This window comes from Notolepis coatsorum (assembly GCF_963971535.1).
Source record: "Notolepis coatsorum genome assembly, chromosome: 8".
Classification (NCBI taxonomy): Eukaryota; Metazoa; Chordata; class Actinopteri; order Aulopiformes; family Paralepididae; genus Notolepis; species Notolepis coatsorum.
In genome coordinates this window covers 25,595,003-25,620,819 of record NC_140172.1, presented here as the reverse complement: position 1 = coordinate 25,620,819, position 25,817 = coordinate 25,595,003, and the positions used below count along the sequence as shown (strand labels likewise).

The 25,817-nt window shown below is 41.3% G+C and overlaps 1 protein-coding gene across 1 annotated transcript; it reads left to right on the top strand.

The window, feature by feature from the left end:
- The first annotated feature begins 700 nt into the window (after nt 1–700).
- On the top strand, nt 701–11,634 carry supt4h1 (SPT4 homolog, DSIF elongation factor subunit). Its single transcript, XM_084320693.1, has 5 exons — nt 701–867; nt 4,438–4,544; nt 7,082–7,137; nt 10,891–10,944; nt 11,384–11,634. Exons 1-5 carry the CDS (start codon nt 799–801, stop codon nt 11,449–11,451), a joined length of 354 nt encoding a protein of 117 aa, XP_084176819.1. The 5' UTR covers nt 701–798; the 3' UTR covers nt 11,452–11,634.
- The last annotated feature ends 14,183 nt before the right edge of the window (nt 11,635–25,817 follow it).

Sequence of the window (25,817 nt, the reverse complement as noted above, 5' to 3'; positions counted from 1 at the left end):
ATAGATATAGATTCGATTATTGTGTTCTCAGAGCAAGACATGCAGGCAGGCCCTTTATTATGAGTACTATTCATAAGTGGTTGGCCACAAATACTGGCTATTCAGCATGAATGAATGAATGAATGAATGAATGAATGAATGAATGAATGAATGAATGAATGAATGAATGAAAACTTTATTTAACAGATTGCAGAATGGGTACAATACAGTACGGCTCAATACATACAATTGTAAGGGGATGCAGACCTGAGAAAGACGTTTGTCTTGTTTCCATCAGGGTCCCCCATTTTCAATTCATATAGACATTTATGACATACACAACATACATGACATTTATGGCATAGGGACATATAGGTATTTAGTACTGATACATTTGTGACATAAACGGTATTCAAATATACAGTACTGTTACCCCTAGATCCTGACAGAGTATATATGATGGGGAGGGGACTGTACATTAGGAGGGGGTGGGTGGGTGGGAGAGAAATATACATACGGCGGCAAGCATCATGCATAAGCTATATTTCATCCGAGTGGTAGAAGTTTTCCCTCCTAGTTAATGATTCCAGTAAGGCAATACAATAATACAGTGTACAATCCGTGCATAATGTTGCCCAGGAGATGACTCATCATGGTTTTTCCCTACAGGCGCGCCAAGACGTACCATTGTGGTCCTGGGTCCTCACAGTGACGTCATCTTTATGTTTCCATGAAAACGTCGTCGTTCTCTTTGTAGCTTTAGTTCTAGTTATTAGTAGAGTTATAGTTACTGTAAATTGTCCGCCTGCATCTCACAGAATGGCATTGGAAACTGTCCCTAAAGACCTTCGCCACCAGCGGTCTTGCCTGCTATGCTCTCTTGTGAAGGTATGTCAGTTAAAGATAGTATATTAAGGTGCAAGGCAGGCTAGCTTACTTGCTAACACGTTTGGGGTGGATTGTTTGGGTCCATCCTCTGTAACGTTCCGTTAAAGAATGATATACTCCCGTCTTTTTGTATCACAAACAGTACTCTATTTGTAAATCTGGTATGTCATAAATGTCAAGATGTAGCAGTACTGTCTATCTGTATGTCATATTATGTTATGATTAATTGAAAATGGGGGACCCTGATGTAAACAAGACGGAAGTCTTTCTCTGGTCTGCATCCCCTTAACAATTGTGTGTATTGAGTGAATGAATGAATGAAAACTTTATTTAACAGATTGCAGAATGGGTACAATACAGTACGGCTCAATACATACAATTGTTAAGGGGATGCAGACCTGAGAAAGACGTTTGTCTTGTTTCCATCAGGGTCCCCCCATTTTCAATTCATATAGACATATATGACATACATGACATACAGATAGTCAGTACTGCTACATCTATACATTTATGACATACCAGATTTGCAAAATACAGTACTTTTTGTGATACAGAAGGAGTCAAGAAAAGGGAGTATATACATTTGACGTAGAAACTGTACATTGGAGGAGGTTGGGTTGGGTACATTGGGATATTGACAACCATACTGGGTAATTTACATTGGAGGTGGTTGGGGGGGGGGGGGGCACACTGTATAAACAAGTAACACTGTACATTGAGGGGGGGGGAGGAGACACTGTACAAACAAACACAATTGTACATTGAACTATTGACAAAACCATACTAGGTAAATGACTGTACATTGGAGGGGGTTGGGTTAGGATATTTACAGGGGCCAGTGTTGAATTGCAGTCTCCCGTAGGTGTCCCTTGAGAGAGGTTTTGAAAGTGGGTAGTGATCCACATTCCTTTACAGCTTTGGGTAGGGCGTTCCACATTGATGTGGCATAATTGCGAAACGTGGTTAGTCCCTTATTTGAGCCGAATCTGGTTTAACATGATTTGTGGAGCTCCCTCTGGTGTTTGTGATCGTGGTATTCACTGACCTTTGGGAAGTATTTTGACATGTACATGGGTACCTTGGTCGTGTAGTGTATCTTGTAGACCAGGCCCATTGCAAGTTGTTGTACTCTGTCGTCTACTCTAAGCCATCCTAGGTTGTCAAAGTGGGCAGGGGTGAGGTGGGTTCTAGGAGTAAGGTCAAGCAGTAGTCTGACCAGTTTGTTTTGAGATGTTTGTAATTTTGTTTTTAGCGCCTTTGAGGTGCTTTGGTACCATGAGGTGCAAGCATAGTCGTAGTACCCCTGAATGAGTGCTCCTGCCAGAGTCTTCAGGGTGTTCTTGTTTACCAGAGAGGAGATCCGGTACAAGAATCGAGTTCGTTGGTTGACTTTTTTTATTACATTGGATGCCATTTTGTCACAGGAGAGATTAGCCTCTAGGATGGAACCCAGGTAGGTAATTTCATCTTTCCTTGTGACAATATTGTCACCCACTGCAACTGAGAAGCCGTCGGTCTTGCTGAGTTTGTTATTTGAACCGAAGAGAATGGACTCTGTTTTGCCCATGTGTAATGATAGTTTGTTATCAGCGAGCCATATGCAGATTCTGCCTAGTTCCGAGCTGAGGGTTTTTTCAACCTGTAACTTGTTCTTGTCAGAGACCAGCAGGGCTGAGTCGTCCGCAAACAGGAACAAGTTGCAGTCACAAGCTGACGACATGTCATTTGCATAAATTAGGAACAGTAGCGGTCCTAGTATGCTTCCTTGTGGAACACCACAGCTCACTGTGAGGGGGGGGGATAGAGTACCGTTTACCTCCACCATCTGTTCCCTCCCCTCAAGGTAGGATTGCATCCAGCTCACTGATAGACTATCAAAACCAATTGCTTTTAGCTTGTCAATCAGAATGGAGTGATTGACCGTGTCAAAGGCCTTTTGTAGGTCCAGCATGACCATGCCGCAGTATTTGCCTGCGTCCACCTCTTGTTTGATGTGGTCATTCAAATAGAGAAGGCATGTGTCAGTGGAGTGGGATGTTCTGAAGCCAGATTGGAATTCGTAGATTAGATTTTTTTCCGCTAGGTACTTTTCGACCTGTTCGTAGACTATACGAACGTAGCTGTACTGTATTGTACCCATTCTGCAATCTGTTAATACAGTTTTCAATCAATCAATCAATCAATGGAATGATAACTCAAACCCTTTTCACATAAATGCAGAATTTGTAATACAGAGGCAAAACAGCTACTCTGCGCTTTGTTTACTTTTCTTCGCTTTGGTTTGTTGTGTAGATTGAATTGGAGTGGGCGAGGTGTAGCCAGCAATACACAACATACACATTCGAAATAGGCGCCTTTGTATTTCCTGTTGCAATGTTTGTTTATTAATAGGGGTCTGCATCCCCTTAACAATTGTATGTATTGAGCTGTACTGTACTGTACACATTCTGCAATCTGTTAATAAAGTTTTCAATCAATCAATCAATCAATACAGTTGCTGACATGAAATAAACAGGGGCCAAAGCTGTTCCCATAGCAACGGAACAGCAACAGAATATGAGCAGAAAATGTCTATACCCCACTCAAACCCAACACCAACAACAAACCAAAACAAAGAAATGTAATGTCTTTTCGCTGTTTGACAGCATTACAGAATCTACCTTTTAACCCCAAATCATGTACTGCAGTGCATTCTACCATCACAGAGTAATTTAGATAGAGGTTTATCACTTGAACCATAGATATTTGTAATAAATACTGATTGAGAACTTGACTGAGTAGTTAACGTTACAAAAAGAGTCTAATAAATAGGAGTGTCCATATATTTCTGGCACTCTGAAATGGGGGGGGGGGGGGGGGGGGGGTCATAAGAAATAAATCTAAACATCTGGACCTCCTATATTTGGTCATAAGTCAGATTGAAACGCAGGGTAACCCCTTGTAGCTCCATTTTGAAGGGCTACTACCCAGTCGAGGACACTCCAAAACTAGAGGTAGGGCCCAGGGGAGGGAATTGGGATTGGGCCTTAGAATTCCAGTCTGCACATACCCCCTATTTACCTGTAGGTAGGTGGGTATAACTAACCCAATGGCGTCAAACGAGGAAACCGTTAATGTTATGTAGGTGGTCAAATCTAAGCTATTAACAAATGTGTTAGTCATTCAGGAGGTTTTAGTCTGACTTGTCAACCAAGTCTTCAGCTGTGGCTCTCACTGGTTTGTTATATTCTCCAATTTGCCATTTGCTGTTGTGTTGATCACGTCTTACAACCCAAACCTGAATAAGTAAACGACCACAATATAAAAAAGTGTCTTCTTGCTCACTGACATCAGACCCTTCGTCGTGTGGCAGTGAAAGGGTTAACCCTTTGGTAGTGTGGTAGTGAAAGGGTTAAGGGTATTTTATTCTGTGCAATATCACAAAGTAGCACAATACACACCATAATACAAAACATAACACATCACAGTTATACAAATAATAGGCTGTCTAGTGTCTACAGTTTGGGGAATGAGGATGTGAACAACACCTTTGTGAACTAAATTCTGGTCCCTTGTTTCCCCCCGGATCAGACCATTGACCAGTTTGAATACGACGGCTGTGACAACTGCGAGTCCTTTCTTCAGATGAAGGGGAACCGGGAGATGGTATACGAGTGCACAAGTTCCTCATTTGATGGGTAAATATATATTACTATTACTATTTATATTTAATGTGTGCATGCAGAGCGCAATGGGGGTATTGTCATCACACCTGTGTGTGTCTGCGTCTCCCCCGCATCAGCCATAACTCCTATACAGTTCTTCTTCTTATTATTTTTCTTACATTTTTTCTTTTATATAGCTTCTCTCTCTTCTAAAGTGTCCTTGAGTCTGAGAAAGGCGCTTCTCTCTATATATTAAATTTATTATTATTATTTGGTCTGGTTTCGATGGAACTTTGCACATAATGTTGACAGTGCACAAAGGACCTGATTTCTTAAATATTAGACATTTTGAATGTATTCGATGTAAAGCTTCACAAAAACAATATTTTTTCAGCAAATCTCTTAGGGCACTTTCACACCTCAGTTCCTTTCGAAATGGCCTGAATCAAAAGTTAAATTGTTCCTTTTATTGCAGTTTTTATTTTACATTTTGACAAACAAACCACAGTTTCTAAACAGCCATGTTATCAGACAGGTCAGCCTTTTATTGGACACAATTTTGAATACTAACAAACATGTGCACAAATGTTGTGAAATACTATACGTTTTCCAATTAGCTGGCAGTGATTAATAAATGTATCTGGGCTATAGGCTACTGTTACCTATTTGTTTAGTATCACAACATTATTTGGCTATTTTGTACTCGCCAGCAGCAAAAATATCATAACGATGATGAAAAATCGCACATTTGGGAATAAATGGGAACATTTCAACAAAAGCTGCCCTATCAGCTTCAGTAAATGCATGATATTTTGGGGTCTTTTCTAGATTCTGGTCCGATTTGCTTTCACACCTCAAACAAACCGCTCCAGGGTTAATTTGGAAGCGGACTGAGACCACCTGAAACAGGTGAACCAGGGTGCTGTTGTTTGGTGCAGACCTGAGTTCCATTACTGTGTTCACACACCAACCCAAACCATGGTGGTCCAGGGTTTGATTCGACTAGAGTAGACTAAACTAGGTGTGAACTCACAGTCTGTATATCCATACAAGATACCAACAGGAGATCCAGCCGCACACACACACACACACACACACACACACGTGACAATTAACAGCAGGACTAGTTTTCTTATCTTACTATTTCAGGGATAGTGTTTTACAGATACACACAGAATAGTATTATATGATCCTATCATCCTGATACGTTTTGTGTAATTACAAGTGTAAAACATAAAAAAAAAAATTGGTTTTATAAATAAAAGGTAAATGTATGGCTGATAAACCAGGTACTCACAGTGTAGTGGAATACTTGGACACATCACTTTCTCACTACACTCACTATATGGCCGCTGTCAGTCTACAGAGTAAATCCTAACCAGCATGTTTTAAAAGTGAAATACAATACAAACAGTAGAATTATCATAGCACCATAAATGCCATCATGGTTTATAAACTGTGATGTCTGTGTTTGATGGATCATGTGCACACTGCTGTCAGACAGCATTTTCCAAGTTGAAGTACATGCACAGGCAGAGGAGCTGAGGTAAATTCTGGTGAAGTGTCATCTTGCTCCGTTCACAGCAGGAATGAAATGTAATAACTAAGGCTGTCAAAGTTAACGCGGTATTAACGTGTTAATGCCCGATTCTATTAACTGCACTATTTTTTTTGAAACTCACGATTAACTTTTAAGAATTTTATTATTATAATTTCTTTTACTTTTATTTTTACTAGACTTCACTCCGGTGTATTATTGATGTTCTCATTGGGTCTCATTCTCCAACAAACTTACGACAAAAAGGGCTTTCTCTTAGGGCCATTTGAGACCTTTTCGGGCAAGACATGAATATTATAGACAATATATTATAATATTAATTATATATGTTTTATTGGGACGGTTGGTGAATCCCAAAATCGGCCCGAAAAGGTCTCAAATGGCCCTAAAAGAAAGCCTTTTTGTCGTTAAGTCCTTGGAGAATGAGACCCATTGTGTGTGTGTGTGTGTGTGATAGAGAGAGAGAGAGGGGGTGAGAGAGATGAGGAAGGGGCAAGAGAGCTGGGAGAGAGAGAGGGGGGGTGGTGTGATTACTTAGCCCTTGTGTGGGTGAATGTAACAAGTTCCTAACGTTTTCTTTCCCCTATTATTTCATGCACACTTTATTCATTGTTTTAAATTATTTTCTTTTAAGTTATTTTGTGCATCACTCTGTTTTGAATTTGATGCATGAGGGTCATCCTTTTGTGTTAAATGGCTGCATAAAGCAAGCATTTGTTGACTCATGTTGATAAGAGTATTAAAACTTGGAACTTGAAAAAGAGGTATCTTTAAGGACACCAGCACTTGAGCTGACGTTATATTCTATATGTATTTACACAGATTGAGTAGGTGTACATAGTTGACGTTATATATATATTTACACAGATTGAGTAGGTGTACATAGCTGACGTTATATATATGTATTTACACAGATTGAGTAGGTGTACATAGCTGACGTTACCCAGATGAGGGTAACTTCTAGTTATATGTATTTACTCAGAATGAGTATCAATACACTGTCTGTTTACAGAGTAATATCCATGATGAGTCCTGAGGACAGCTGGGTGGCTAAATGGCAGAGAATCGGTGAGTGGTAATGGAATAAATACATAATTTATATTAGAGTTTGGACACTGCTGAAATGCTCTCATAATGGTGTCACTTTTCACCACCAGATCAATGTTTTAATTTGCACTGGTCTTCATGTCTCGGGATGCCAATTGATAATGGCTCATGAGTGTTTGTATTAAACCTTAAAGGAACACGCCAACTTTTTGGGAAATTAGCTTATTTGCCATCTACCCCGGAGTTAGACAAGCAGATACATACCCTTTTCTTCTCTGTGCATGCATTAGGCTTAGGAAACAACCGCACCGTTAGCCTAGCTTAGCGTCATTCACTGGAAGTAGGTGTGCCAGTGTAGCCTAGTTCCCAACAGTCACGAAATACACTCCAAATATAACTCCAAAACTTTCCTGTAAACATGATGTGACCTGTGTATTTAGAGAAAAAAATTTAATTCGTCATTTTCGTTTTCTAAGCAGATATATATTCGGAACAATCTTTTGCCGAACCACTGTTGCCTGGGCGTAGTGATTTCATCACCTCATAAGCCTAGTTTTTCAAAAAACAACAGGGATTTTGAGGTGATGAAATCACTACGCCCAGGCAACAGTGGTTCGGCAAAAAAAAATTCAGAATATATATCTGCTTAGAAAACAAAAATGTAAATTTTTTTGTATTTCTCCAGAGAAGAAAAGTGTATGTATCTGCTTGTCTAACTCCAGGGTAGATGGCAAATTAGTCAATTTCCCCAAAAGTTGGTGTGTTCCTTTAAGTCATACACTGTGAAGGCTGTCTGGACTTTGCTACATACAAATTCCAAGTGTTGCGTGCATGAAGCTGTTCTATCTGATGGAGCTGTCCATATCTTTAATAGAAGAAATATCAAATAAATTAAATCAATAAACTATCCATGCAAGGGCACCAGGGTGGCGCACCACGTACAGCGCTGCGGTGCAACGCGGCCGTCCCGGGTTCGACTCCTGGACCCACACCTTTGCAGAATGTCTTCCCCGGTCTATCTCCCATACTTCCTCTCTCTCTCTCTCTCTACCGGACTGCCCGGTAGCAAAAACCAATAAAATATCTACCAAAAACATAATAATAATAATATATTTTTTATTAACAATGGAACCATTGTTAATATCCTGTTATGGGCAGAATGTGGAGAAAAAAAAGCTACATGATTATTTCAGTTTACTATGAATTCCAAACCGTGGCTGAATCCCAAACACTTGACATGGCTAGTGTCATTTAATTTTCCATGATTGGTTCATTTTAACATTAATTATGTTGCACAGATCGATAAATGGATCAATCGACTCATCCTTGTCCTTCTGGGGAAATGTGTTGCCACAGTCTGTATATTTATATTAGTGCTGTCAATCGATTAAAATATTTAATCGCATGATTGTCCATAGTTAACTTGCGATTAATCGCAAATTTTGTATCTACCTTAAACGGATCTTTTTCAAGTTCCAAGTTTTAATACTCTTATCAACATGAGAGTCAACAAATGCTTGCTTTATGCAGCCATTTAACACGAAAGGATGACCCTCATGCATTGCAAATTTGCATCAAATTCAAAACAGAGTGATGCACAAAATAACTTAAAAGAAAATAATAATTTAAAACAATGAATAAAGTGTGCATGAAATAATAGGGGAAAGAAAACGTTAGGAACTTGTTACATTCACCCACACAAGGGCTGAGTAATCACACACCCCCCCTCTCTCTCTCCCACACACACTCTCCCAGCTCTCTTTCTCTCTTGCCCCTTCCTCATCTCTCTCACCCCCCTCTCTCTCTCTATATATATCTCACACACACACTTCAGAAACAAACATAGTATCAATGAGAGCATCAATAATACACCTGAGTGAAGTCTAGTAATTTTTATTTTTTTATAAAGTTAATCGTGAGTTAAAGAAAATAGTGGTGTTAATAGAATCGGGCGATAGCGCGTTAATACCGTGTTAACTTTGACAGCCTTAATATATATATATATATATATATATCCATACAAGATACCAACAGGAGAAGCACCAGTACACACACGCATGACAATTAATAGGACTAGTTTTCTTATTTTAATATTTCAGAGATAGTGTTTTACAGATACACGCAAAACAGTATTATATCAAAGTCAGCTTTATTGTCGCTTCTCATAATGTGCAAGACATACAGAGAAATAAAATTTAGTTTCCCCCTTCCCACGGTGTATATAAAAAGCAAATATCTAATAAACATAAAGTAACATATAGGACAATATAAACATAAGTAACATATGGGACATGATGTACATACACTATACAGGACTATATATACAGTATAAACAGTGGCTAAAAAATGTATGTATGATTGAAATAAATATAGGAGGTAAAAGAGAACTTTTAGATTTAGAATTATTTAGATTTTTTTTGCAGCCATGGTATCCTATTATCCTAATAGGTTTCGTGTAATTACAAGTGTTTAAAAAGGTGTTTTTAATGGGTGGCTGGGTAGCGCAGCGGACTAAGCACTCGCCTACCACCGCAGAGACTCTGGGATCTAATCCAGCTGTCAGCGGTACCTCCGGCTTGGTCAGTCGTCCCTACTAACACAATTGGCAGCGTTAGCGGGTGGGAAGTCGGTATGTGTCCTGGTCGTTGTAAACTGCGACTCCTACTGGTCGGTCGGGGGGCGCCTGTTCAGCAGGGAGGGGATCTGGGGGAAATAGTGTGACCCTTGTCCTCCGCACGCGTTACACTCCCCCGGTGAAACTCCTCGCTGTCAGGTGAAAAGAAGAAGAATTTCTTTTTATAAATAACACCGTTTTTAAAATGTATGTACAACAAAATGACTGGTTCAGCAGGTTCTCACTCTGGAATACTTGGACACATCTGCTGTTTTTGTTTTTCTTCTTAAAGGGATAGTCAGAGTTTTGGAACCCCAGCTCTATTCCTTACTTGAAGCAAGGATGTTGATTGGTAGAGTCCTCTCTGAGCACAGTCCATGCCTGTTCTCCTCACACTAGCTCCGGATAGTCAGCCACACACCAACACAGAGTCACTGGGGTGGAGGTCCTGTCTGTACGAGCTGACTGAGGCTGAACTCTACTTGGTGTGATCTGTGCAGTAGATCTCAGCGAGCCTCGGTCAGTTTGTACAGACATGACCTCAACCCCATTGACTTTTGAAGAATAGGATGGACTGAGAGGATTAGGGATGTCCGATATTATCGGCCGACCGATATTATCGGCCGATATCGGCAGTAAAATGTGATATCGGAAAATATCGGTATCGGTAAAAAAAAAAAATTTTTTTTTTTTTTTTTTACATTTATTTAACCTTTATTTACCCAGGCAAGCAAGTAAGAACCAATTCTTATTTTATTTATTGTCAAAAGTATGCACGTTGGTTTAATTCAACAACAAGAGATATGTAATGTTAATTTTTACTTTTTTAATTATCATATTTTGCACAGATAATGCTTACATTTAGAAAGCCTTTTGAATGCATCCAGTGAAATTATTAATTACCTGAAATTATTCAGTTTTTTTGGGGGGAAACCCTGCATATATCGGTTGATATCGGTATCGGTATCGAAATTAAGAGTTGGACAATATCGGAATATCGGTATCGGTAAAAAAGCCAATATCGAGCATCCCTAGAAAGGATTCTACTGATTACATCACCGTTGGTAAGTAAGAAACTAGGCTAGGGTTCCAGTTCAAAACTATCCCTAAAAGATGAAAAGCACTGATGGTTGTATGTTACCTGTGTGTGTCCCTAATAGGTAACTTCAAGCCAGGTGTATATGCTGTGACGGTGACAGGGCGGCTACCTCCAGGTACACTTTGGCCATTACCGCAACATGTAGTACTCTATTGAAGTTACACATATTTATCAAGGAAAACATTGTTATTTTTAAATTTAATTTAATGAAATTACTATGTAAACAGAATGTCTCATAAAGGGGGGGGGGGGGGGCTAGTTTTAAGATATCGCATGGCTGTTAATAAAAAAAGATGAGGCTTAGCTATTGTGTTCGTTGATTAATTTTATAATCTCTACAACTGATGTTGCTATCATTTGTCAATCTATAAAATATGATTACAGTACAGCTCATGGTGCTTTCAATGAGCGAGTGGCATTTATCCTCCTCTCATGCGACGGCAGCATGCGTTATGTTGTTCACACAATATTGTCTCTGTGAAATTGGAAAAGGTTTACTGCCGTCTTCTCGTGTTCTCCAACGTTTTTTTTTTTTTTTTATGTTGCTGCTCCAGGTGTGGTGAGGGAGCTGAAGAGCAGAGGAGTGATCTACAAATCCAGAGACACAGCAGTCAAGACATGAGTCTGATTATTTACATTCTCTGTGTAAAAACCTTGTTTTTTCAAACACTTTGCAGATTGTGTACTATGTAATTACAACGAATGGAATGGTCGGATATTGAGATTTTTGTTTTCCATTTTTTTCCCCAGTTTCTCTGATTTATAAGAATAATTAATGTACAATAAAGATCAGAGAGAAAGATTGTATGAGAGATGTTCTTTTTTTTTCATGAGAAAATTGGTTCTTTTTAATAGTGCAGGTACAATTAAGTCTAACTGTGATATCTATATTGGCCACAAGATGGTGCTAGAATATTACACAGGCTCCTGCAGTGGTGTACAAGGCCTATGATTAAAGGGATAGTTCCAGTAGGCAGAGCGCTCGCCATAATTCATATAACTAGGGTTATAGGATAACCTTCGTTATGATGAGATGGGAGGCTTCTATAAGTAATGATAATGACGGTAACCGATGCAAGTGGAAATGTGATTTTACAACTAGGCTTAGTGTTGGCATGTTGTCTCCAGCTATATCCTACACATCCACAGCCTTACTTCATGTTCTTTGCTAAATAGGCTTTTTATTTTTACAAAATACATAAATCAAATAAAATGTATTTGTACGGCAATGTCCCCATGGGCCGGACACGTCTTCTTTAAACAAGTCAAGAAGAAACATCACAATAAATCAAGAACAAAACAAAAACACTATGAAATCCAAAATAAAATGTAAAATACATAAATGAATGCAACACTATACATACCCCACGCGAAGGTAAGGAAAAACTCACTAAAAACCTAGCAATAGGAAAAAGCACCACAGGCAATGTGGAGAGGAGAAACCTTAGAAAGGCCGTTCAAGGGGGAATCTACCTTCTTAGATGTCGTGATAGTAGTGTTGCTATAAAACAGGCAAAACAGTTGGTAAGTATGTACATATACATGTAATGAAACACAAATAAGTACATGCAATAGCAACTGGGGTACATAAGAACATTTTGAAAGATTGAAAATAGAGCTGATGATCCATTTGAGGTATTTGAAGAGAGGATCACGGCCATCACCACGGGACGTCCACCACTCCGGTCATCACCACGAGACATCCACTCACAGGGACACTCAATTGTCTCCTCCATAGCAGTGATTGTTTTCAGATGTTTTAAGTAGTGTCTAATCTCATTTTAGAATTAAACTTTACTTTTACCAGAGTACTCATTTATCTGAGTATTTCTACTTTTACTTAAGTAAAGGAACTGTATACTTCTTCCACCACTGGACTTACAAGACACAAACAATACAATGGTGTGCAACATACAAATCTGCCTATTCCATTTCATACATACAAGATATTGTCTTTTCTCCCATGCATTACAAACAAAATTTGTCACAAAGAATACCTTTCCTGAAACACAGCTCAAGTCTTTCATAATCATTGTCAAAAATAGAGTACACTTCTTATTTCATTGTATAAAGGACAGTAAATATCAAATGGAAATTTCTCCCAAATCACATAAACTAGAAATGTGTGCTCATATCCACCAATCTTCACCACTCCCTGCAGTATTCCTATTACACTAGTACACTCACTGACTAGCATACTATTACACTTATTAGACTAGCACACTATTACCCTAAATGATAAATAAATGGTGCATTTATATAGTGCTTTTATCCAAAGCGCTTTACAATTTTTGTTCCTCACATTCACCCATTCACTCACACATTCACACACCGATGGCAGAGGCGACCATACAAGGTGCCGACCTGCACATCGGGAGCAGTTTCCACTTCTTTATGCAATCGAACATACAACACCATCTTCTAATAAACAATCACGGTGCTCAAATATCATTTGTGCTTCAAATGGAAGGCAAACACCAACGGCCTGGCAGCGAATTCACCTGTAGCCTACTTCCCTGCTGTCTGCTGCAGATAATTCACCTGTAGCCTGCTTCCCTGCTGTCTGCTGCAGATAATTCACCTGTAGCCTGCTTCCCTGCTGTCTGCTGCAGATAATTCACCTGTAGCCTGCTTCCCTGCTGTCTGCTGCAGATAATTCACCTGTAGCCTGCTTCCCTGCTGTCTGCTGCAGATAATTCACCTGTAGCCTGCTTCCCTGCTGTCTGCTGCAGATAATTCACCTGTAGCCTGCTTCCCTGCTGTCTGCTGCAGATAATTCACCTGTAGCCTGCTTCCCTGCTGTCTGCTGCAGATAATTCACCTGTAGCCTACTTCCCTGCTGTCTGCTGCAGATAATTCACCTGTAGCCTACTTCCCTGCTGTCTGCTGCAGATAATTCACCTGTAGCCTGCTTCCCTGCTGGCTGCTGTGGGACACAACACGGCATCATCCTCTGACCTGAGCACCGGTGCACTCCGGAACAGTTAACCCTTTCACTGCGACAATACAAAAGGTTAACCCTTTCACTGTCTGCCACACGACAGAGGGTTCACCCTCTCACTGCCACACTACAGAAGGTTAACCCTTACACTACCACACTATAGATGGTTAACCTTCTGTAGTGTGGTAGTGAAAGGGTTAATAGTCAAATTGAAAAAGTCAAATGAGATCAAGCATGCACTCCCCCGTGTGGTTTCACGTCAGCCTCCTCGTGAGCCTGTGTGGGCTGAGCTGTTAATGAATAGAACTTATTAATTTATTAAACATTTACCATGTGACATATGACAATTTTATACCAAACTGTAGCTTCTTACAATTTAGCAATATTGTAATTCCTTTTTTTTCTCTCCCTCTTTTTCTTTTTTTTAACCATTCTGCGTGGTGGTGATCTCAATGTGGTTTGACAGTTGTCACAGTGGTGACAAGTCATTTCAAGAGATGCTGTGTGAAAATAAAGTAGCGAAGCGGCGTCCGTGCTGCGAAGCCCTCGCGACCGCAGGCGTTGCCAGGAAGCCCTGTGTGCTGTCAGCTCCGCCCATGTGGTTCCACCCCAACACTTCTATGAAAGCACACACCCAGGGCCGTTTCTTGCCATATGCGGACTATGCCGTTGCATAGGGCCCCTGAAGCCACCAGCCCCCCCCCCCCGATTTTTTTTAATAACAAATCATCAGCTTAAAAAATTTAACCGATAGGCTACTGCTTATGACCGCAAATGTAGTTGCATTTTCAAACTTTATTTAACTTTAACTTTATCTTAAATAGTTCCATTTAAATTTCAATATTGTAAGTCAGAAACTTAAGGGAAATGCAGTATCCGTCTCATTTATGTGCATTTGGGAGATGTTATAATGTCAAGTCAAGTCAAGAGTTTTATTTGTCACAGCATGCAAGGCATACAGTGAAATGCGGGTGGTCATGCCCGCAGCGATTGTGCAATAATACAAGTAATAAGACATAACAGGTATAATGTACATAAACGTTTTTAAAATGCATGGTAAAAGACATGCTAAGGTCCTGCGATAGTGCAATACAGTGTTAAGCTACGGATGAGGCACTAAGTCTTATGTACACTACTATACAATACTATACTATACAATCTACAGTTATACTATATATCCTTATGCTATCTTGCTATATCCATCTATTACTATACAAGAACCACTCCCGTTCTTTTTTTAAAGTGACCTTTCCATTGTGTAAGTGACCATTGAGTGTGAGCGTGTGCAGCATGTGTGTGCGTGCGTGCTAAAGTGACTGTTAGTGTGTGAGCGTATACAGTATGTGTGTTGTGTGTGTGCTCATATGTACTTGTGTGTGAAGAGTTCAGTGTTCAAGACTCTGATGGCCTGGGGGAAGAAGCTGAGCCGAAGTCTCTCTGTTCTTGTTGCGTGTGTACGTAGGCGTTTGCCTGACTGCAGCAGCTTGAATAGGCTGTTGTTGGGGTGGTGGGGGTCTTTCATTATTCTGCAGGCTCTGGATTTGCACCTCTTGTTATATAAGTCCTGCAGGGGTGGTAGTGCAATACCCGTAGTACGCTCAGCTGAGCGCACCACTCTTCTGTAGGGCCTTCTTGTCCTGTGCCTTGCTGTTTCCATACCAGTGTAGCAGGGTGGATTATCCCTGCTTCGTGGGAACTGGGGTGCACGGTCACTAGGTAGCGAGACACAGTAGAACTCGGGCTAGCTGCACCTCCGTCTTTGGGGTCAGGAGCGTCAACTGGAGGCTGGCAGTGGGAGTGTATGAGGCCCAGGATTTACAAACCTGGTCCGGTACTCTGGTCTTCCTCCCTCTCTCTTGGGCAGTCAGCAGTACTCCCCAACACGCCCTCACTCTCCCCAATTGTCCCCTAGCACCCCCCCACACCTAATGACCGAATGGTAAATAAATAACTTGGTTCCCCCCGCAAGCAGTACCCTCCCTCATTAACACCAGAAACCTTACAATGGAAAAGGGAAGGTTGAATAGGAAGGGGTTAATAATGGATATATTATCCGCATCAAAGGGTTAGAATTAGACTCAATAAAAGACACACACACCGTGCTCCCGTTCAGTCTGAGTGTTATTATATCAGGGGCCTAGTTACAACATTGCTACGTCTGGTGATTATTGCACCATGGGTATCATCACACAATGCTTACAGTCTGGTAATTATATAATTACACCTAGGCACCAAGTGCTCTCACGGTACCCGGACTAAGTGCTGTCCACTGTACACAGACTAAGTGCTGCCCACGTCTGGGCTAAACACAGTATCCACCTTCCCTAAGGGTTTACATATACTGCTCCAGGTCGGTAATATGGGGAAGGAAGGGGGAACATAGGGGAGGAAATAGAAGGGTTCACCGAATGGGAAATATTAGGAAACACACATATTATCACGCTCAAAGGAAAGGAACGAAAACAAAAGAGTGGGCCCACAAAATACCAGTAAAGTCCTATCTTAATGCCGGCATATATTGTTTGGGGTACCCCTATGGAATGGCAGTAGCAACGTTACTTTCGCCCGCAGGCTGCACCACACTGTGTACTGTATAATAACTCGGGAGCATCAATGCTCATTTGTACTCATCCGAAATGGCCGCCTCGCCACGCCACTGTTGTCCGGGAGGCAAGATGGCGTCGAACGCTCTCGGTGAGGATGTTAGCAGGCGGAGCTGGGCAGAGAGGCAGCGCCGGCTGAGAGCGTGTGCTGAGCGATGACGACCCCTGCTGGACGGGACGAACTCCCGTAAGCTGTAGGCAGCCGGGTGCAGGTCTGATTGAAGTCAGCCGGAGCAGACTGATTGCAGGCAGCCGGGTGCAGATCTGGTTGAAGTCAGCCGGAGCAGAACGGTCGTTGGCCCACGCTCGCCTCGGGGCTCGTACTCTATACCGCACACAGTAGCTACTATAACTCGATTGTTAAGGACTTTGATACTTGGTTAGCCGCACGTTACTTATACCGCACACAGTAACTATTATAACCCGATTGTTAGTGCCTGGCTCTGCACTAATTGTTCACACACTATCGCTGGTACTGCTAGGATATCGTGTCCACTAGCCAGTACTTCCTATCACCCGTTGCTATCTCACGGGGCCCTCTGGCATAACTTCAGCAACAGGGCTCTCCAGAGCCCCCGTTCGTTGTGACTGTTCGTTGTTTAAGTTCACTGCCGAAGAGGTTCTCTTTCCGTCTTCCGCCCCCATATATCACGTTCCATCTCTGTCCAACACTCTCTGTCAGACACCGCCCCCTGCTGGTCCCGCCTACTAGTCACACAGGGAAGGATGTTGATCATGGTCCAGCGATACTGTGTATAGTCCATACTTCAGTCGATAGAAGGAAGAGAAACTCATATCATTGCTCGTGGGAATATCAATGATGTCTTTGTGTACAAAGGGAATATAAAACACCAGTCAGCAGTCCTGAATAATATACAATATTTTCAGACTGCTACACCAGGCAGTGATGTTTCCAGTCAAGATGCTCTCTACAGCTCCGGAGTAGAAGGACTGGAGTATCTTCCCCGATACTCTGAACTTCCTTAACTGTCTCAGGTGGTAGAGGCACTGCTTTGCCTTTTTTACAACTGAGTCTGTGTGTTGTCCATGTCATGTCCTCTGAGATGTGGACCCCCAGGTACTTAAAGCTGCTCATCCTGTCCACGGTAGCCCTGTTTATCCTCAGTGGTGTGTGTGTGTCCTGCTGTGTTCTCCTAAAATCCACGATCAGCTCCTTGGTTTTACCAATGTTCAGGAGCAGGCTGTTGTCCTGACTCCAGCGTGCCAGTGCATCAATCTCCTCCCGGTAGGCCTTCTCGTCGTTGTCAGAGATCAGCCCCACCACCACTGTGTCGTCCGCAAACTTCACTATGGAGTTGGAGCTGAACCTGGCCACACAGTCATGTGTGTACACTGTACAGTGAATACAGCAGGGGGCTGAGAACACAGCCCTGGGGGGACCCGATGCTCAGGATGATGGTGTTGGAGGTCTGACCCCCCACCCTGACTGCCTGAGGCCTTTCACTCAGAAAGTCAGAAATGCAGATTCGGTCAAGGAAAAGAGTTTCTTAATGTAGATTGATGCATTTAAATGTTAAATGCATGCCCACCTTAAAGGGTTTGGAATCCCCCCCACCATAGTTTCACAAAATAGGGGCCCCCAAACAAGATTTTGCACAGGGCCCCCAAAAAGCTAGAAACGGCCCTGCATACACCTATCCTTCACACAGCACGGACATGCAAGTCTCTATGCTGAGATCTCATTGGCGGCTGCTATGATTGCTGATGCCCATATTTGGATATGTCGATTCATTCACCAGCGAGTTAAGAGGGGAATCTCAGGTGCTGTGGGGAACAGGGTCAAGCTGTGACCTGTTTGTTTAGACGGCCTTTAGTGTCGTTTTAACATGTAAGTTACAGGCTATAGGTCAACATGTGACCTCTGACTAAACATTAAAAGGGGAACCTGCTGGATGTTGTGTCTTTCACACAATATGTAACTTGGCTTCTTACAGTATAGCTAGTTTTGTATTATTACAGGGATTAACTGCCATAGAACAGTAAAGAGGGGTCATAAAAAAAAGAAAAGAGGAGGACACTGTCGAGGGAAGGCCACACACACGCACATGCACGCACGCACACACACACACACACACACACACACACACACACACACACACACACACACTGGTGCACGTGACTGTGTTTCATAAGGCTGATAAAACTTCCCCTCTCTTCTAGTCCTGAGCGCAGCGAGCTACAGAACAGAGAAGGAGGAGGAGTCGGGTTTCTGTTGCAGCAGGTCAGCATGAGAGAGGATTTCAATTCAACAATCCAACTTTATAACTTCAGGACATAAACTATAGGGGACACACCTCTATCCCATCTGTTCGTTTGCTCTTCATGGGCTCGCTATAGTGCCGCTCGCTCTACTGAAGCGCGGCCGGGGAGACGCAGCACCTTGGGGCCCCTCGTCAGCCTGGGGGAGCATGGGGGGGGGGTTCCAGCGACAGGGTGGCTCTGTGTCGACACCCCCCCTCCCGTGACAGAGGGGCCGTGGAGAGAGCAGACGCAGGGAGGGGAAATGGCTGCCTGCTCAGATAAGGTCTATCACGAGCGACAGTGTGGGCTCTGGAAGGCCCCGGCTCCACGCTCCTCTACAGGGAGGCACTTCCTCACTGACACCCAGCTCCACAGCAGCAGGCGAGCAGGTCAACACTGGGACACTCACGTTCAATTATACTTCTTTTTACACAGAACACCATTATATTGATACCGACATCAATACAAACAATGTTTTGATGAAATGTGTATTATGTTCTTCCACAACAAAACATTAACCCTTTCACTACCAAACTGCAGACGGTTAACCCTTTCACTGTGGTAGTGAAAGGGTTAACCCTTTGTCGTGTGACAGTGAAAGGGTTAACCTTCTGTATTGTCGCAGTGAAAGGGTTAACCCTTTGGTAGTGAAAGGGTTAATGGATAGAACCCTAGCTAGTTGATCGGTAGAGTCCTTTCTCGGTACAATCCATGCTGTTACTCATACTGGACACCCGCACCCGCAACCAATCCAAGGTCAACGGGGTCAAGCTCCTGTCCGTACGAGCTGACTGAGGACAACTGACATCTACTTCCTGTGCACTGTGTGTGGAGGAGATGTCAGTTGTGTACAGTCAGCTCGTACAGACAGGCAGGAGCGTGACCCCATTGACTCTGTATAGGCCCGCGGCTAACTATCTGGAGCTAGTATGAGGAAGCATGGATTGTGCTGAGAAAGAACTCTACCGATCAACAGTATCATCGATCAACTAGCGAAAATACGGCTAGGGTTCCAAAAACCACAACTATTTCTTTAAATGATTGAATATCCTGGCAGTTTTGCATCAAACTGAAAAGGTTACGGGATCTTTTCCTAAACCCTGGTTTTAAGAATGGGGGAATCTAAGCGGTGATGACAGCTCTGATTTCTAGTAGGGGAGAAACCTTGAATGCATTAAAGGGGGTTCACCTTAAAAAGTTAACTCTTTTTAACGCTCTCTTAATCACACTCTGTCCCTGCTGACCTCTACCGAAAGGAATCGAGGCTATAATTTGGCCACAGCGATGAACTTTTTTTTAATTACTTTTAAGTTTTTATTTATAGACAATGTGCATGAAAACATGTTTGCACCAGATTTTGCAGAAGCTAATTTCCATCTGTAGTCTATACAAAAAACAGGAAATACAAACAGTGCAAGATTTCAAAATACATACACGTAGGAATGCAACACAACATGCTGCACATACACAATGCCAAACATACTCAACTATTCTTGACGCTTAAAATACAAGACAGAATAAAAAAACACATAGTCTCTTGTGTAATCATCTATATATATAAAATATACCTGTATATGTGCGTTTTTTAAGTACCCACAACACAAATGTATGTACTGTATTAATGTACCTGTATGTGTGTGTTTTTAAGTAGCAACAACACCAAACTATGATGTTGTTGGCAAACACCGGATGTCTTATTGTCGCGAGGTCACAGCTTCAATCTATACGACAGCCTCTTGAGTCATGTCAGCGTCTCTTATAGGGTTAAACCAAATGGTACATTTCGGCACACTGTGTCATATGTTTCCTCCTGTGTGCTGGATTCACAAAAGCATAAACCAGTTCTTGACGCATCTCTGCAGACAGACTTGTTGAGTAAAAGAATAAAGTCACACACCGCATAATGACGATACATGTTCCTTCAACAACACCCTCTAATGATTTACGTCTCCTGAGTCACTGTAAACAGTGTAATAATGTAAGCTGGCCCTCAGTACTAGATGTAAACAGTGTAATAATGTAAGCTGGCCCTCAGTACTAGATGTAAACAGTGTAATAATGTAAGCTGGCCCTCTGTGTACTAGATGTAAACAGTGTAATAATGTAAGCTGGCCCTCAGTACTAGATGTAAACAGTGTAATAATGTAAGCTGGCCCTCAGTACTAGATGTAAACAGTGTAATAATGTAAGCTGGCCCTCAGTACTAGATGTAAACAGTGTAATAATGTAAGCTGGCCCTCTGTGTACTAGATGTAAACAGTGTAATAATGTAAGCTGGCCCTCAGTACTAGATGTAAACAGTGTAATAATGTAAGCTGGCCCTCTGTGTACTAGATGTAAACAGTGTAATAATGTAAGCTGGCCCTCAGTACTAGATGTAAACAGTGTAATAATGTAAGCTGGCCCTCAGTACTAGATGTAAACAGTGTAATAATGTAAGCTGGCCCTCAGTACTAGATGTAAACAGTGTAATAATGTAAGCTGGCCCTCAGTACTAGATGTAAACAGTGTAATAATGTAAGCTGGCCCTCAGTACTAGATGTAAACAGTGTAATAATGTAAGCTGGCCCTCAGTACTAGATGTAAACAGTGTAATAATGTAAGCTGGCCCTCAGTGTACTAGATGTAAACAGTGTAATAATGTAAGCTGGCCCTCAGTGTACTAGATGTAAACAGTGTAATAATGTAAGCTGGCCCTCTGTGTACTAGATGTAAACAGTGTAATAATGTAAGCTGGCCCTCAGTGTACTAGATGTAAACAGTGTAATAATGTAAGCTGGCCCTCAGTGTACTAGATGTAAACAGTGTAATAATGTAAGCTGGCCCTCAGTACTAGATGTAAACAGTGTAATAATGTAAGCTGGCCCTCAGTGTACTAGATGTAAACAGTGTAATAATATAAGCTGGCCCTCTGTACTAGATTTAAACAGTGTAATAATGTAAGCTGGCCCTCAGTACTAGATGTAAACAGTGTAATAATGTAAGCTGGCCCTCAGTACTAGATTTAAACAGTGTAATAATGTAAGCTGGCCCTCAGTGTACTAGATGTAAACAGTGTAATAATGTAAGCTGGCCCTCAGTACTAGATTTAAACAGTGTAATAATGTAAGCTGGCCCGCCCCTCAGTGTACTAGATGTAAACAGTGTAATAATGTAAGCTGGCCCTCTGTACTAGATGTAAACAGTGTAATAATGTAAGCTGGCCCTCAGTGTACTAGATGTAAACAGTGTAATAATGTAAGCTGGCCCTCAGTACTAGATGTAAAACAGTGTAATAATGTAAGCTGGCCCTCAGTGTACTAGATGTAAACAGTGTAATAATGTAAGCTGGCCCTCAGTGTACTAGATGTAAACAGTGTAATAATGTAAGCTGGCCCTCTGTGTACTAGATGTAAACAGTGTAATAATGTAAGCTGGCCCTCAGTGTACTAGATGTAAACAGTGTAATAATGTAAGCTGGCCCTCAGTGTACTAGATGTAAACAGTGTAATAATGTAAGCTGGCCCTCAGTGTACTAGATGTAAACAGTGTAATAATATAAGCTGGCCCTCTGTACTAGATTTAAACAGTGTAATAATGTAAGCTGGCCCTCAGTACTAGATGTAAACAGTGTAATAATGTAAGCTGGCCTCAGTACTAGATTTAAACAGTGTAATAATGTAAGCTGGCCCTCAGTGTACTAGATGTAAACAGTGTAATAATGTAAGCTGCCCTCAGTACTAGATTTAAACAGTGTAATAATGTAAGCTGGCCCTCAGTGTACTAGATGTAAACAGTGTAATAATGTAAGCTGGCCCTCTGTACTAGATGTAAACAGTGTATATGTAAGCTGGCCCTCATGTACTAGATGTAAACAGTGTAATAATGTAAGCTGGCCCTCAGTACTAGATGTAAACAGTGTAATAATGTAAGCTGGCCCTCAGTACTAGATGTAAACAGTGTAATAATGTAAGCTGGCCCCTGTACTAGATGTAAACAGTGTAATAATGTAAGCTGGCCCTCAGTACTAGATGTAAACAGTGTATAATGTAAGCTGCCCTCAGTACTAGATGTAAACAGTGTAATAATGTAAGCTGGCCCTCATGTACTAGATGTAAACAGTGTAATAATGTAAGCTGGCCCTCAGTACTAGATGTAAACAGTGTAATAATGTAAGCTGGCCCTCAGTACTAGATGTAAACAGTGTAATAATGTAAGCTGGCCCTCAGTACTAGATGTAAACAGTGTAATAATGTAAGCTGGCCCTCAGTACTAGATGTAACAGTGTAATAATGTAAGCTGGCCCTCAGTACTAGATGTAAACAGTGTAATAATGTAAGCTGGCCCTCAGTACTAGATGTAAACAGTGTAATAATGTAAGCTGGCCCTCAGTACTAGATGTAAACAGTGTAATAATGTAAGCTGGCCTCAGTACTAGATGTAAACAGTGTAATAATGTAAGCTGGCCCTCAGTGTACTAGATGTAAACAGTGTAATAATGTAAGCTGGCCCTCGAGTACTAGATGTAAACAGTGTAATAATGTAAGCTGGCCCTCAGTACTAGATGTAAACAGTGTAATAATGTAAGCTGGCCCTCAGTACTAGATGTAAACAGTGTAATAATGTAAGCTGGCCCTCAGTACTAGATGTAAACAGTGTAATAATGTAAGCTGGCCCTCATGTACTAGATGTAAACAGTGTAATAATGTAAGCTGGCCCTCAGTACTAGATGTAAACAGTGTAATAATGTAAGCTGGCCCTCACAGTACTAGATTTAAACAGTGTAATAATGTAAGCTGGCCCTCAGTACTAGATGTAAACAGTGTAATAATGTAAGCTGGCCCTCAGTACTAGATGTAAACAGTGTAATAATGTAAGCTGGCCCTCAGTACTAGATGTAAACAGTGTAATAATGTAAGCTGGCCCTCAGTGTACTAGATGTAAACAGTGTAATAATGTAAGCTGGCCCTCAGTACTAGATGTAAACAGTGTAATAATGTAAGCTGGCCCTCAGTACTAGATGTAAACAGTGTAATAATGTAAGCTGGCCTCAGTGTACTAGATGTAAACAGTGTAATAATGTAAGCTGGCCCTCAGTACTAGATGTAAACAGTGTAATAATGTAAGCTGGCCCTCAGTACTAGATGTAAACAGTGTAATAATGTAAGCTGGCCCTCAGTGTACTAGATGTAAACAGTGTAATAATGTAAGCTGGCCCTCAGTACTAGATGTAAACAGTGTAATAATGTAAGCTGGCCCTCAGTGTACTAGATGTAAACAGTGTAATAATGTAAGCTGGCCCTCAGTACTAGATGTAAACAGTGTAATAATGTAAGCTGGCCCTCAGTGTACTAGATGTAAACAGTGTAATAATGTAAGCTGGCCCTCAGTACTAGATGTAAACAGTGTAATAATGTAAGCTGGCCCTCAGTACTAGATGTAAACAGTGTAATAATGTAAGCTGGCCCTCAGTGTACTAGATGTAAACAGTGTAATAATGTAAGCTGGCCCTCAGTACTAGATGTAAACAGTGTAATAATGTAAGCTGGCCCTCTGTGTACTAGATGTAAACAGTGTAATAATGTAAGCTGGCCCTCAGTGTACTAGATGTAAACAGTGTAATAATGTAAGATGGCCCTCAGTACTAGATGTAAACAGTGTAATAATGTAAGCTGGCCCTCAGTACTAGATGTAAACAGTGTAATAATGTAAGCTGGCCCTCAGTGTACTAGATGTAAACAGTGTAATAATGTAAGCTGGCCCTCAGTACTAGATGTAAACAGTGTAATAATGTAAGCTGGCCCTCAGTACTAGATGTAAACAGTGTAATAATGTAAGCTGGCCCTCAGTACTAGATGTAAACAGTGTAATAATGTAAGCTGGCCCTCAGTACTAGATGTAAACAGTGTAATAATGTAAGCTGGCCCTCAGTGTACTAGATGTAAACAGTGTAATAATGTAAGCTGGCCCTCAGTACTAGATGTAAACAGTGTAATAATGTAAGCTGGCCCTCAGTACTAGATGTAAACAGTGTAATAATGTAAGCTGGCCCTCAGTACTAGATGTAAACAGTGTAATAATGTAAGCTGGCCCTCTGTGTACTAGATGTAAACAGTGTAATAATGTAAGCTGGCCCTCAGTACTAGATGTAAACAGTGTAATAATGTAAGCTGGCCCTCAGTACTAGATGTAAACAGTGTAATAATGTAAACTGGCCCTCTGTGTACTAGATGTAAACAGTGTAATAATGTAAGCTGGCCCTCAGTACTAGATGTAAACAGTGTAATAATGTAAGCTGGCCCTCAGTACTAGATGTAAACAGTGTAATAATGTAAGCTGGCCCTCAGTACTAGATGTAAACAGTGTAATAATGTAAGCTGGCCCTCAGTGTACTAGATGTAAACAGTGTAATAATGTAAGCTGGCCCTCAGAGTACTAGATGTAAACAGTGTAATAATGTAAGCTGGCCTCAGTACTAGATGTAAACAGTGTAATAATGTAAGCTGGCCCTCAGTACTAGATGTAAACAGTGTAATAATGTAAGCTGGCCCTCAGTACTAGATGTAAACAGTGTAATAATGTAAGCTGGCCTCAGTGTACTAGATGTAAACAGTGTAATAATGTAAGCTGGCCCTCAGTGTACTAGATGTAAACAGTGTAATAATGTAAGCTGGCCCTCAGTACTAGATGTGAACAGTGTAATAATATAAGCTGGCCCTCAGTACTAGATGTAAACAGTGTAATAATGTAAGCTGGCCCTCAGTACTAGATGTAAACAGTGTAATAATGTAAGCTGGCCCTCAGTACTAGATGTAAACAGTGTAATAATGTAAGCTGGCCCTCAGTACTAGATGTAAACAGTGTAATAATGTAAGCTGGCCCTCAGTACTAGATGTAAACAGTGTAATAATGTAAGCTGGCCCTCAGTACTAGATGTAAACAGTGTAATAATGTAAGCTGGCCCTCAGTACTAGATGTAAACAGTGTAATAATGTAAGCTGGCCCTCAGTACTAGATGTAAACAGTGTAATAATGTAAGCTGGCCCTCAGTACTAGATGTAAACAGTGTAATAATGTAAGCTGGCCCTCAGTACTAGATGTAAACAGTGTAATAATGTAAGCTGGCCCTCAGTACTAGATGTAAACAGTGTAATAATGTAAGCTGGCCCTCAGTGTACTAGATGTAAACAGTGTAATAATGTA

What these genes read in the sequence shown, in the direction of transcription:
- supt4h1 (XM_084320693.1), top strand. Translation starts at nt 799, where the DNA reads ATGGCATTGGAAACTGTCCCTAAAGACCTTCGCCACCAGCGGTCTTGC. An exon ending in TGCTATGCTCTCTTGTGAAG is followed by an intron (nt 868 to 4,437) that starts GTATGTCAGTTA and finishes CCCCCGGATCAG; the next exon opens with ACCATTGACCAGTTTGAATA. An exon ending in GGCTAAATGGCAGAGAATCG is followed by an intron (nt 7,138 to 10,890) that starts GTGAGTGGTAAT and finishes TGTCCCTAATAG; the next exon opens with GTAACTTCAAGCCAGGTGTA.